Source organism: Nanorana parkeri, unplaced genomic scaffold (assembly GCF_000935625.1).
Source record: "Nanorana parkeri isolate BGI_ZX_2015 unplaced genomic scaffold, ASM93562v1 scaffold1538, whole genome shotgun sequence".
In the NCBI taxonomy this organism is placed as follows: Eukaryota; Metazoa; Chordata; class Amphibia; order Anura; family Dicroglossidae; genus Nanorana; species Nanorana parkeri.
In genome coordinates this window covers 80864-96195 of record NW_017307806.1, presented here as the reverse complement: position 1 = coordinate 96195, position 15332 = coordinate 80864, and the positions used below count along the sequence as shown (strand labels likewise).

At 41.6% G+C, this 15332-nt stretch overlaps 1 protein-coding gene across 1 annotated transcript in view; it reads right to left on the bottom strand.

Annotated features, from left to right (window-relative positions):
- CACTIN (cactin, spliceosome C complex subunit) overlaps positions 1-15332 on the bottom strand; it is a 143306-nt gene that overhangs the window by 55035 nt on the left and 72939 nt on the right. The window contains exon 6 of the mRNA XM_018570474.1: positions 10487-10679. Within this exon, the coding sequence (XP_018425976.1) occupies positions 10487-10679 (193 nt within the window). The remainder of the gene's footprint in view (positions 1-10486; positions 10680-15332) is intronic.

Here is a 15332-nt window from a genome sequence, read left to right as displayed (position 1 = left end):
GCCCACCACCAAATCCTGAAGCCCTGCAGCTTAAGGAGCTCTGGAAGCCTGCTATTATTCCAAATCGGAGTAAATCTAGTATACCCCAGAGTATGTAGGAGTTGTTTAGCTGTATCCCATACGCGTCCCCTTAAACAGACTGTGGCAAGATGACAAAACTTTTTAGAGGACAAGTCTGTCTCCAAGGTACCCAAAGGGTCATAAGCATCAAAAAATACTGAAGAGAACGGAACTATTGTGCATGCATCACCTTGCACCCCCAGCCAGAGAAATGTTGTAATTCCTTAAGTCTTTGGAAAGTCACCAACTTCAATTAGGCCTGCTTCCGTTTCCAAATAAGGTCCCTGAAAATGCTATTGATTTGCCTAAAAATCTTTAAAGGGAACCAAATTGGGGAATTGTGCAAGATATATAACATTTTGATAAGATTGACTCTCCCAGCCACTGAAAGGGGTAATTTGAGCCAGGCATCTCTGAGATCTAAAATTATGCAATAATGGAGATAGATTAAGTGTGGCATAGTCTGTACGTTGTGGAGTCATCTGAGTACACAGATAGGTAATTCGGGAGCATATAGGAATAGAAGACAAATCCGCTGCCAATGGGTTTGGTAAAGGGTGTATAGAAGCGAATCGGCTTTATCCCAGTTTACCAAAAGACCGGAATTTATAGCAAAGTCCGACAGATATACCATAACACTACGCAAGGAGGACTGAGGATCTGAAAAAGCAGGGTGTCATCAGCATATAGTGCAAGTTTATCTTCCTCCATACCTCTTTTAAAACCTATGATATTTGGAGACAGTCTAATAATGGCAGCTAAAGGTTCAATGGCCAATGCAAACAATAAGGGAGAAAGAGGGCAACCTTGTCCGGTGCCCCTTGACCCCGATTTGTGTGCATTTCAAATAATTTTGAAATGCACACAGATCAGGGTCAAGTTTTCTCCTATTGTGTTCAGCAGGAAGTATAGGACTTTCTTAGACAAGGTTTGTGGTCCAAATAATATACTTGGCATGAAAAAAAAAAAAGAAAACGAATACAGCTGACGCATCTGGGGGCTGCTCTGAAGTGAGATTGTGTCCCTGGGAACAAACAAAATTGGAAGTGATAGTGCAAGCACCTCCAAGATCCAGACTTGTGATGGATTTTGGGATGGAAATTAGAATGCAGCAGGAGACCTGGCTCTAACTTTTTGGGATCCACAAAAGATTTGGAAAACTTTGACTGCTCTTTGATCTGCAAAGCGACGCAGTACAACGGATTTGATTATTAATTAATGTGAGGAGTGCACAGCTTTGTGTTTTAGCCCACTACTTTTTTTTAAGGATGTTTTGTCTGTGAATTTGTGAAAACAATGTTTCTAAGTGGAAAAAAGTTACAAGCTTAGCAGCTTTGTTTATTAACGTTTATGTGCTTTGTTCATCTAGAAACATATCTTCACATGTATATGTTGTTTCACAAACCTTCACAGTTACACTACTAGCAGTTTTGTTTGAAACATTTCGTTTGTCACTTTGTATTTGATTTTAATTTCTCACTTGAGTTTACCTTTGGAGTGCTTTCTATAGAAGCGGGTAATGCACGATTCTTAAATTCACTTATTGTATTGATAATTTTTTATTACATCAACACATTACACAGTCACTACCTTTCTATTAGTTTAATTTATTAATTTTTATCACAGCTTATGTTACACTGAGGAGGTTATCTACTGCTATACACTTGTCTTACATTTAATAGGTTTTATTAACCGTTTGTCTAGCGGCTTTTAACCACAGATCCTCGTTTAATTCTTAATTTCTCCTATCCAGCGCAGATTGCTTTATTATCATTTTCTCGCTCTATTCCCCCCACAATTCTTTCTCTCGCATTGACCATGTCTTTATTTTTTATACTGCAGTTCCCTGTCTATCCTCGACTTGCATTGTACCCACTCCCTGGTCCGACCATGATACTAATCTGATCACCCTGCACTCTTCACATCTAGGCCATCAGAAATGTCCTGGACGCTCAGAGATTCCCTTCTCAGCGATCCCACTGTTTCCCATACCGTTGAGGACGGCATTCGGAATGACTTCCTTCTGAATGACCATTCTGTTGCATCCCCGATCACTCTGTGGGAGGCCCATAAAGTCACCCTCAGGGGTATCCTTATACAGAACTCTGTTCAAACACGTCAGAAGCGGGAGGCTAAGATCAGGGAGCAGGAGGCGTTTATCTACTAGTTTGATGCTTTCAAATCCTCTCCTTCCCCTTCCAACAGGACCCGCCTTTTTGATATACGAACGGAATTGAACCTACGCATGACCCATGTTGCGGATTGCCACTTGCGGGATGCGCGACACAAATTTTATCTTAAAGGTGATAAGCCGGATTTGCTTTTAGCTAACCGCCTTCGCACCCCTGACCGATCATATGCACCCTGTAGGCTCAAGCTTACCTCGTTCTCTTACCTCGAAATGGTTCTCTTACCTCGAACCGTGTCTATTCTTCGTATCTTTTGCTCCCATCTGGCTACCTTGTACTCTAATCCATCACTCAGTGACCTGTCCGCAATACAGGCCTTTGTAGCTAAGTTGTCTATCCCCACTATGCCTTCTGACATCTGTGAGGGACTTGATTCTGAGATCACTGTGGAAGTAGCCGCCACAGCGGTCAAATCTTCGAAGGTGTCCAAGAAACCAGGTCCCGATGGTTTCACGGCTTTCTACTACAAGAAATTTAGGAAACTCCTGGCCCTGACATGTTTATGCATATGTGGTGGGCGAGGGGTTTGGTTTTTCACGAAACTCACTCTTGCCATCCATTTGCATGTTACTTAAACCTGGTGCTGACCATACTTTATGGTCTAATTTTCACCCCCATCTCCTAGGCAAATATTGATATCAAGTTGCTGGCCAAGATTTTGGCTTCTTGCCTTGATCCTAGCTTGAGCTCCTTAATTGGAGGCGATCAAGTGGGTTTCATCCCCTCGACAGGCTGGAGATAACATTCGGCGTATGTCCCTTCTTTTGCACATAGCCAAATCCTATAAGCTACCAGTTATGCTCCTGTCACTTGATATCCTGAAGGCGTTTGACATGGGATTTTCTTTTCGCAATGCTAGACAGATGGGGCTTTGGCCTACATTTTCAGGAGTGGCTGGCGGCACTTTATTCTCATCCGATGGCTAGGGTCCGTTATGCGGGTCATCAGTCAGAGCCCTTCCCAATAGAGCGGGGTACTCGACAGGGCTGTGAATTATCCCCGCTTCGGTTTGTCTTGGCTATTGAGCCATTGACCCATCTCATAAGGCCTTCCCCTGATGTGTCTGGGATTGAGGTGGGGGGTAATCATCATAAATTGTGTCTCTTTGCGGACGATGTCCAACCCTTTGATTACCCTAGCCAACCTTATACATATCCTAGTGGATTTTGGAAGGGTCTTGTGCCTTCAGGTTAATCAAGCGAAATCACAAGCCCTTAACATCTCCTTGCCATCGAGTGAAATAGTTACCTTGCAGGCCTCTTTCCCCTTTTCTTGGACCCCCCCATAAACTCCCTTACTTGGGGATAATGCTCACTGCCTCTTATGATTCCTTGTTTCAGGCCAACTTTCCCCCACTCTTTAAACAGTTACGCGATCTCTTGACCTCCCGGGATCCTTATAATATTTTGTGGCTGGGACAGATATCTGCAGTAAAAATGTCTGTCCTTCTGAAATTTTTGTACTTTGCTAGAGTTTTGCCAGTGACTATCCCAAGTCACAGATTGAGGATCCTGCAGTCTCACATCTCCTGCTTTGTTTGGCATCAACGGCGACCGCGGGTCCCTCAATCTACTCTTTTTTCCAACCAAGGCGTCGGGCGGCTTGGGACTGCCCCATATCACGAAGTATTATGCTGCAGCCCAGGTAGGTCAATTGGTCATGTGGCAAGCGACGCAAGATGTACTTTTTTGGGTTTTCGGTAGAGGCCTACTTGAATTCCCAATTGCTATTGATAACCTTTTCCTTCAATGGGTTTGAAATTGATATTTTCTTCCTCATCAAAACCCAACTCCAAATCTAGAAAGACCAGAAAATTCTTATCTGACAAATACTGTATGAATTCCTGAAAAGTGTCTCTAGTGCCATCCCATATTATGAGGTTATAGTCTATATACCTCATGAAAAGGACCAGGTTCGCCCCAAATGGGTTATGAGACCAAATATATAGCGATTCCCATAAACCCATAAAAAAATGTTGGCATAGCTCGTGGAAAACCTGGCCCCCATGGCAGTACCTTTATTCTGTATATATAAATCTTCAATATAGACAAAATAGTTGTGTTAAAACAAACGCTATAGCTTCCAAAATGCAATTGGCCTGCTCAGAGTTTACTATACCTGACCTGATTAGATAATGTTGAACGGCTTCAAGTCCAAATTTATGTTCTATAGAGCGACGAAACATCTAGGAGAAGCCCATAAATACGCTTTCTTCTATTCGTATCTGCCCAGAATCTCCAGGGCATGGCCCGAGTCTCGCACAAATTATGGTAATTTCCACACTATTGGTTGTAAATAATAGTCTTTATATCTGGTCAATAAGGGTCGTCACTCGCACTCCATAGGTAGTAAAGTCAATAAAGTTTATTGACTCAAAATGATGCACATCTCCAGACACCTTCGAGAAAACTTGCCCATTTCACAATTTCTCAGAGTCATGAGAATCTGCTCAAATCCAGACGTGCGCAATAGCCAAATTGAAATCATGTGTCAAAAGTTCCTTCAAAGAGGATACCCTGACCATGTTATCAATAAAGCTTTGAATATAAAAAAAATTATACGCTATGGAAGCTGTCTCAAAGCGATAAATATAAAAGATGAAAAGCTGCCGTGCTAATAATATAGATACATCAAACAATCGCACTGCGCTAATCAATAATCTTGATACGTGAATGATATAGTGCTAAATATCAAATAGATCACATATAACCAATATAATTAACCTGTTGCCGTCCGCCCATTGTAATAGAACGGCGGGACAGATGTCAGCTATCTGCGGTTTGCGGTTACGAGACGGCTTTTTTTTTGTGTACATTTTACAGGCAGGCTTGCCATAAAACAGTATCTCCCCAGTAAACGTGCCAGGTATGGGGTGAAGTTTTACAAACTTTGTGAAAGAAGAACTGGCTACACATATGATTTTCGTGTTTATGAAGGGAGAGATAGCCAGCTGGAGCCCCTAGATGCCCATCTTACATTGGAAGCAGTGGAAAAATTGTGTGGGACCTACTATCACCCTTACTTCATCAGGGATACCATCTCTATGTGGACAATTTTTATGCAAGTGTGCCACTGTTCAAGCATCTCTTCCTCCAAAAAACCCCAGCCTGTGGTACGATGCAACCAAATCGCATTGGCTTTCCCCAAAATTTAGTCCACAAGAAACTGAAAAGGGGGGAGTCAGCCAGTATGAGGAATGACGAACTTTTAGCCCTTAAATGGAAGGACAAACGTGACGCTTATGTACTTTCATCCATACATCCAGATACCTCAGTGGAAGTTCAGGGACATTATGGTGTGTTGCCAAAGCCTCTTTGTATCCAGGAATATAATCTGCATATGGGTGGTGTAGATTTTAATGACCAGATGCTGCAGCCATACCTGGCAACCCGAAGATCAAAGCACTGGTACAAAAAAGTTTCAATATATCTTTTCCAATTGGCTATGTATAACTCATTTGTGATTTATAAATCTGCGGGAAGATCTGGCTCTTACCTACAATATCAAGAGGAAATTATTACAGCCATGATTTATCAGCAAAGCCCTGTTCCTGAAAGGCTTCAGTCCAATGCAGTCAGTAGGCTGCATGAGAGACATTTTCCCGATGTTGTTCCTCCTAACGAAGTAGACCAGACACCCCAAAAAAGATGCAGAGTGTGTAGCAAACATGGAATAAGGAGTGACACACGTTACTATTGTCCCTCAAAACCTGGCCTCTGCATTAGAGGCTGCTTCCGCCTCTACCATACCTCACTGAGATATTAGTGTAGGTATATGGTGTTCCTGCCCGCTGCCCTGACAAATAATTTGCCTGAATATTGATCTGCTTGCTTCCTGAACAGACCCTTGCTTGTTTATTGACCACGTTTCTGCCTGCTGCCTGGACTGATTCTTTACCTGGATACTGACCATGTCTCTGCCTGCCACGTTAACGGACCTTCGCCTGCATACTGACCATGTCTCTGCCTGCCGCCCGAACTGACCTAGGACTGTTTATTGACCACGTTTCTGCCTGCTGCCTGGACTGATCCTTTGCCTGCATACTGACCTGGTCTCTGCATGCCACCTGAACTGATCTGTCTGCTGCTTGTAGTCATCAATCTGCATGTCCCACTGACAATGTTCCAGCCAAAACACCAGTCCCAGCCATCTCTGCTGACAACTGCACTTCTGGAACCACAGGTACTGTTTTGTTTTCCTAGTGGTGATGTCACTGGGTCTAAAATAATGTTTGTAATGAAAATCCAAGGTTTTCATTTAAAAACAAATTGGCATGTTGATGAGGGGGAAAGGTGGAACAAGGGAAGTCAAAATACAACGTTTTTCTATTTGAATGAGTATTATTTTGAAGTGAGGGGTCCTGCACTTAAAATATCCCTCGTATGCATAATTTTACCACTATTGACTTTACTGAGGAGGGTGAGGAAGGCATATGAGGATATGTCATACAAAAAATAACTTATATTTTAATAGCAGAGATTTACTGGCATTGTACATGTACTGACTGTGCAATCCATGTACTGAACTATAATATGTACAACTATAGCTGGTCACAGGCAGCAGTGACATCATACATTCACAATCTGACCATATTTCATGTTGTGCATGGGCATGCATACTTATACTATATGGGCAAAACTGTGTGCACACCTAGCCATCACACCTACTATATACCTAAAGTTTTATGAATATAAAAACATTCTGCGCTATGGAAGCTGTCTCAAAGTGATAAATATAAAAGATGAAAAGCTGCCATGCTAATAATATAAATAGATAGATCAAACAAATGCACTGCGCTAATCAATATTCTTAATACGTGAATGATATAGTGCTAAATATCAAATAGATCACATATAACCAATATAATTAACAAATAATCATATATAGTTAAAAGTGTTTCTCATTGTAATATCTCCAGTAGAGATTAAGTGCAAATTGGTAATTAAAAGTCCACCATCAAATTGATGCAAAAAAAAAAAAAGTGACAAAGTGCCTATATATATCTATATAGCTATATCTATATATAGATATAGCTATATAGATAGATATATAGATATAAAATAAAAAACCCCATCAGTGATAAGTCCTTCTTATAGCTGTAGTGTGCAAACTCCAGGTGACTGTGAAACACACCGCACTCACCAGACTTCCATATTCAAAGAGGCATAACAATCCCGGATCACAGTGAACGTCTGCGCCTCCACTCGCAATAGGAACTTCCTCCTTCACTGTGTGCTCTTTCACAATTGCTTTTTCAAAAAATATCCCAATCCGTCATGAACAAGCCAGTCGAATAATCACACAATTAAAATCCTTCGAACTAAGCGTGTCCCAACCTCAGTGCGTGTCCACTTCTTTCGACACGTTTCGTACAAATACTTTTTCAAGAAAGTGCAGACGTACTGAGGTTACTAGTTACTTTCCTTATATCTCTCCCAAACAGGAAACTGTCATATGTGACCGGAAGTCTATGTCCATGTGACAGGAAGTCTAGACCCATAGCAATTGCAATAATAAAAGTGGCCACCAGAGGCCACTCATGTTAATAATGAGTGGTTTAGGATTTTGAGTGACCTCTAGTGGCCACTTTCTATCATTATAATTGCTATGGATATAGACTTCCTGTCATGTGAGTGACCTCCAGTGGCCACTTTTATTATTACAATGGCTATGGATGGGGACTTCCTGTTATGAGTGACCTCTGGTGGCCACTTTTATTATTACAATGGATTTGGATATAGACTTCCTGCCACATGAATGACATCTAGTGGCCACTTTGACTATTACATTTTCTATGGATGTAGACTTCCTGTTATATGAGTGGCCTCTGGTGGGCACTTTTATTATTGCAATTTCTATGGGTCTAGGCTTAATGTCACATGGACATAGACTTCCTGTCACATATGACAGTTTCCGGTTTGGGAGAGATATAAGGAAAGTAACTAGTAACCTCAGTATGTCTGCACTTTCTTGAAAAAGTCTTTGTACGAAACGCCTCGAAAGAAGTGGACACGCACTGAGGTTGGGACACGCTAAGTTGGAAGGATTTTAATTGTGTGATTATCCAACTAGCTTGTTCATGACGGATTGGAATATTTTTTGAAAAATCGATTGTTTTCTGGAAATCTTGGAACGGATACGTTTTTTAAACGACCAAACCTGAACCCGAAGCTTTCTTGTGAAAGAGCACAGAGTGGAGGAGGAAGTTCCTATTGTGAGTGAATATAAAGCAGGTGATCCTGTTTTCTCCATCGACCTCTCTCTATTCCAAATCTGAATTGTAATACATAAATTAGGAAACATCACACAAACTGGGACACCACCCCTATATATGCAATATATCAAAAAAAGGGGGAAAGAGAAAGAAAGGGGCTTTGTGGTGACCACTGGAGAATAGCAGGGAATTGATCCAATAATAAAGTCAATTGATTCATATATATATATATAAAATACAATTCCATTTTTAATATACTCAATTCATAATGTCTATACATATAAATATGCTAAAATTCATCCATATAAAAAAACCATAAATGGATGTATACACCATAAATAACCTCCCTGGAACCCACACAGAAACCATGAAGTTAAAAGGAAACAATTTCTAGCCCTCATGGAGATATGGTGTTTGATATTAGTTAAAAGGTTCAACTCATGTGTGAACTTGGAATGGACCCATATTGTAGTTAAATAGTATACCTTGTACTGGTGAAGCTCCTCAGACTGTCAGGGGCAATTCCTTCTCTCAGAACCTCCAACTGTCCCCCCTCCATGCTCCCACTATGCAACCCCCATGTCGTCCCATTGACGGCATCTAACGTGGGCAGATAGGACGAGCCAGTAGTCTGCACATGCACCCTTATAAGCGCATCCATGAGGGCTAGAAATTGTTTCCTTTTAACTTTAGACACATTGAAAGAATAGAAACAATGCAAATAGAAGTCATAGACCTGAAAATAACAGTTATATATATTTAATAAGTGAAGTTATATAGAATTATTTATAATTTGTGGAAACTGATCTGGACCTGATCATGGAGATGGTAGTTTGTTTGTTCAGGGCAATTTCCCTTGGACTATGGACTTATGGATGTGTTGGCAATTATTGGAATAGAGATCAGGAATATATAATCTAACCCTATAGGTACGATTGGGACGGATGCTTGGCTTCCTTGCTTTCGGACTGCCTCCCTTCGGCACTCCTGTCTCCTGGTTGGGTGGGGAGACTCCCTGCAGATGGATATTCAATTACCGGAAAAAGAAAATTAAGTTGGTATTTACTGCATTATAAAGATATATGGTCAGCAGATATTAATGATTCTGATATATCCAATATCATGTAGACTATTGCAAATTGATTCTCATACCCATACAAATACTATAGGTTAACCTCTCCAAATCTTCCTGACGAAGCCTCGGCGAAACGCGTTGAAGACTGGAGCAAGCACAGAATCATGGCTGAACTAATGATATATAGAACAATTATGTACAATTAATCATGCAAATAAGATATGAATACAATGAGGGCAATGACCAATATATGAATTTATAATCATGGTTTCTGTGTGGGTTACAGGGAGGTTATTTATGGTGTATACATTTATTTATGGTTTTTTATATGGATGAATTTTAGCATATTTATATGTATAGACATTATGAATTGAGTATATTAAAAATGGAATAGTATTATATATATGAATCAATTGACTTTATTATTGGATCAATTCCCTGCTATTCTCCAGTGGTCACCACAAAGCCCCTTTCTTTCTCTTTCCCCCTTTTTTTGATATATTCCAAATCTGAAAATAGCTGCTGCACCTTTTTGCGCGACAGGTGATTTAGTCCACGCGATAAACCGCAAAAGGTGTGTACAGCCTCTATTGACTTCAATGCAAATCTGTGTTTTGCGCGATAAATAGCCTTGGTGTAAACCTTGCCTTAAGCTTTTCCCCAGGGGGGAAATACTTCCATTCTCCTAGCACATCAGCAACTGATGTATGATGGGAGTAGAAGGGGTTATACTGGCTGTCTAACAGATTTTTTTTGGTTGGCAGTGTCCATTTTGCCTAGAGGTGGTAGCATAGCCCAATTGTTGTGAAAGTAGAAGTTTTAATCAAAAGCACAGATTAATGCTTTCATGTCATTTTTCTTCTTTTTGTAGTATTGAGCATTATATGTTTGTACAAGACAAAATACACACATTTAATGGTATACACAGAATTGGAAGATTTAATTTACCTGGCTCTTGCCATGTAAGCACGGAGCTGTTGCAAGAGACTTTCCCAATATCCAATATCCAGGTTTGGTCCTCCTGCCCTTATTTTGCTCTCAATTCCTTGAGAAATGACCTGCAGCTGGCTGTAGGTCTTCCCTTTAAACACAGCCTGTACATCTGTGCAGACAGAGGCATTCACGCCTTCTCGCCTCTCTCCTGGAACAGACAAAACAAAATTCTTACAATTAAAATTTTGGTCACATAATGGAAACTAATGTGCAAAACACTGAGAATTGAACAAAACTGGAGCAGACAGAATCTGAAGCCGTTTCCCAGAGCAACCAATCAGCTTCTATCTTTCAATTTCAAAGCGTAACTCAACAAAATTGAAGAGAGAATCTGATTGGTTACTATGCACAACTGCTCTAGATTTTATCTGTAAGTTATGATAAATTACCCCCGTATGTAATTTTAAAGTCAGGAATCATTTATTGTAATATCCAGTATTTACACTCTTCTTGTTACCCCACTCTGATATAGACAGATAGGTATAAATAAGGTATAATTCTATGTGTCCGGTAAATAAGCTGCATTCTTTTCTTTTAAGTGCAGTTTAGTGTAGGCTCAGTTTGAGACTGTAGCTCTCCATAGATGCTGCCATCTCTCCAGGCTTAGTGCAGTGCTGAAGTCGGCACCCTTTGGGCAAACGTATGGTAAATTGCACGTTCACAAAGCCTTTTGCTTTTTTTCATTTAATTCTGACTGCTTTTGGTATTCTACAGATTTATAATCAACACTAAACTGAGGCATGAGATAAGACAGCTTGTAAGGCCAGTATTGAGGAGAACGAAAGAGGATAACAAATAGCAATCAGTGAGAGATTGGAGGCAATACAAAGAGTTGAAAAATCAGATTACATAGGTCACTATAAAGTCACCAACAGGCCTATTAATAGTTTAACCATGACCATTTACAACTCCAAAAAAGTTGGGACACTGTAAAATCTACATAAAAACAGAATGCAATGATTTGCAAATCTCATAAACTAGGGATGTTCAGATACCAGTGCTGATACTTGTGCTGAGAACTACCAGGGTTGCAGCTGGGACCTACCTCTGACGCTCCACCACTGTCCTGAAATCACTAGTCTGTATTGTTTTAGAAAAACTGTCCCATGACAAACAAAAATGTATCAGTAATTCTATCTGAGTACTTGGACATGTATCAGTTGGATGGGGGGAGTGAACTCTGTCAAGATGATCCTCCTACGCAAGCTGTTATACAACTTCCGCACACTACCTGTCGCAATACCAGGCCATGCGAGCCATTCAGAACCAGATCTTGGACTTTGTGTGGCAAAATAAACGCCCTCGGATCCCTAAATACACTATCTGCACCCACAGACGACAGGGGGGTTTGGGATTGCCAAACCTCAGAAAGTATTTGCAGGCTACACAAATAGCACCGCTGACGAGTCTATTTTTGAACTATCCAGGCTCCGTTGTGGACAGAGCTGGAGGGGACGATTTGCCAACCCATAGCGGTAAGGGCTTTACCCTGGCTTCCGCCTTTCCGAGCGCCCCAGTACCATGAGCCCCATAATGCGCTTGACCCTGAAAATCTGTGACAGCACCAAAATATTATAGCAAGCCGATATCCCCACATTTACCGTTGCTTCCCATCATGGGCAACCCCTTGTTCCCTCCAGGCCTGGACTCTCCTGGGACATTCGCATGGTGGAACACGCATAGATTCTCATACCTGCATAACTTCCTAGATTCTCATACCTGCATAACTTCCTAGAGAGGGATAAAATCCGCAGCTGGCCTTCCATTCAGGAGGCCTCGCGAGCCCCGGCTGCGGAATTCTTCCGCTATCTTCAGCTACGACACTGGGTCTCCGGCCATCTTACAAATAGAGTGACATCACCTGCCCTGTCCATCTTCAAACACATATGTTATCATACCCCAGCACAGCCAAAATTGATCTCTATACTTTATGCCCACCTTAATTCGGTCCAATCTCGATTGAGTCATAGCTATGTCTCAAGGTGGGAACGGGACCTGGGAGCTCCCAAATCCGAGGCAGAATGGCAACAGATCTGGACCACAGCCGCCACATGCACGATAAACGTGACATCCATGGAGACTGCCTACAAGTCCCTGATGAGATGGTACATGGTCCCTACCAGACTGGCCCATGTCTCCTTCGCAGAAGTGCGACGCAGAATAGACTCCATCAATGAGAAATTGTCTAGCATCCTCCTGGACACACAGGAAAAACTGAAAACCTGGGATCCTTGGATACAATATGCCCACCCTTTTCTGCCACTGGCAAGCTTGACGGCCATCTGACCGGGTGGGGCTTCATGGGGCGTGCCTTGCAGGGACAACCGACACTATTACCTATCTCCCTCCTCTTCCTACCTTCTCCTCGGAGAACCTCTATCTGTCTCTCTACTCCTTCCTTTCTCCTCAAGGCTACTTCGCAACCAAGAGGGCTTAGCGTATCCCAAGAGTCAGATCCATAGGCTTCCACTCAATCTGTGATGTAGGCCGAGGCAGGACTCTTTGGATCTTACACAACAATCCCTATAGCCCTGCCACGACTTAATACCCGTTTGACATAATAGATCCTCTTATTTGTTAATCTGTTTACCTTCCGGATCTCGAGATCCACACGTTTGCAAATGACAAAACTTATACTGTACGCAATTGTATTACTACAATTTAATTCTCTTTTTTTGTTATACTGGAAAACACAAAATCTTTGTGAAAGAAAAACCAATCACACATTAAAACAGGGATGTACAAATCCCAGGAGCCCCATATGCTCCTTAAAAATGACAGCTGCCTTCTAACTTTCACATTTTTCTCTAGTCTACCCTTGGAGCTGGAAAAGTATCTGTACATGTACCAAGTACGGCACTTGGAATCTGAACATCCCTATCATAAACCCATAATTTATTGACAATAGAAAAGGCACAAAAATGTTTAAACTGAGAAAATGTGTAATTTTAAGGAAAAAAAATAATGTAATTTTGAAATTGATGGCAGCAACACATCACAGGGTCCCTTGAATCTGTGCAGGGTACAACAAAATTTCAAAACCATCGAGGAATATTTGAAGAGAAACATACTGCTCAGTGTTAGAAAGCACTTAGTTGCATGTCATGGGTCGTCAAACAGAATGATGACTCAAAGCACACAGCTAAAAGCCCCCAAGAATGGCAAGAACAAAACATTTGACCATTCGAAAGTGGCCTTCTGTGAGCCCTGATCTTAATCCTCCAAATATATATGGAAAGAGCTAGGACATGCAGTCCGGAAAAGACATGCGTCAAAACTGAGGCAGCTGAAACCTTTGGTCAATAAGAGTGTCCAAAACTACCTGTTGGCAGGTGCAAGTCTAAAGCTGGCCATACACCTATGGATTATCTGTGGTCAGATAGAAAAATTGCAACAGATTCCTCCATGTACGCTAAACTGTGTGGATGGTGGAATTTCCCACTGCGCCAAGCTTTAGTATCTTGCTAGTTGGCCCCGCTGGCTGTCAAAATACATGAACAATCCGATTGGATACAGGCATTGTTTGGGTGTTTTGAGAGCCAGTGGGGCTGACTAGCAAGATACGGAAGCTTGGCCCAGTCGGAGCTTCCTACATACACACAGTTTAGCGTAGATGGAGAAATCTGTTGCACTTTTTCCATCTGACCATAGAAAATCTGCAGATAATCTATAGGTGTATGGCTAGCTTTACTGATTGCTACAGAAATCACTTGTTTGCAGTGATTGCCACTAAGGCTTTGTGCATACTATGTGATTTTTGGATCCATGTGGTTTGGAATAGATCACTGTCCCTGGACCCAGGGTAGATGTGGCTTCCGGGACAACTATTCGAAGTTGCATCTAATTGTATTAAATACAATTACAAGCTGACTGCCGCTTACAGATGCGGACACCGTCACCCAGTCATTAACTTGAATGTGTACAGTGGTCACAGCTAAATGGGACATTTGGGATTCCTGCAGCATGAACAAAGCCTAAGGTTGTGTAACAAAATATTAAGAGCCCCATTGTTTTTGTCCATGCCATTTTCATTTGTTCTATTATTTTAAATATTCTGTTAAATCATAAAAAAAAGAAAAAAGTCTGATGTTTATTAAATATGGAACAATGATAGATGCAAATTACTTTGGTCAGTTTCAAGTTATTTCAGATAAAAAAAAATGTTTTTGTGGACGGGAACCAACAAAATTGTCTGTACAAGTTTAACATTGAGCTGTTTAAATTGCTGACCCCTGGACAGAAAGACAGAAAGAATCATGCTCTACCTGAGATGCAAATAACAATACAGTTACAGTATATGCAGTGTCACACTTACCTGGTTTCCATGCTGAGTTTTTCCCTCTGCCCTGCATGCGCTGCTTCCAGCCTAATGCAGGTCAGCAGCCAATCTTTTCTCTGCCCCTCCTTTATAGTTAGTCAACCTGTTGCTCAGGGTTCGAGCAACGTGTCTGTATACTAGCTGCCAGACCCCCTGTGTTCCTAGTTATATTGCTTTGTGTTTCTGGAGATCTCTTATCCGTGTGCTTCCAAGAATTCCCCCTTGCTTCCGAGTATCCCTGTGTTTCCAGCATGCCCATGAAGATTTCCCTTTATGGCTGTCTTCCCTTTTTTGTTTTCAGTGTCCCTGCTATCCTCCGAGTTCACAGTGCATTACTGTGGATATTGCTTTACACACACCATTGCATTCACCTGTGTGCTGTTTGTCTGAGCTGCCTTAACCGCTGCACTGCTTTACATTTCCCAGAGCTCATGTGTCTGCTCCCCCATCCCCCCCCCCCACCCGCTTCCTCCCTCCCCTAGC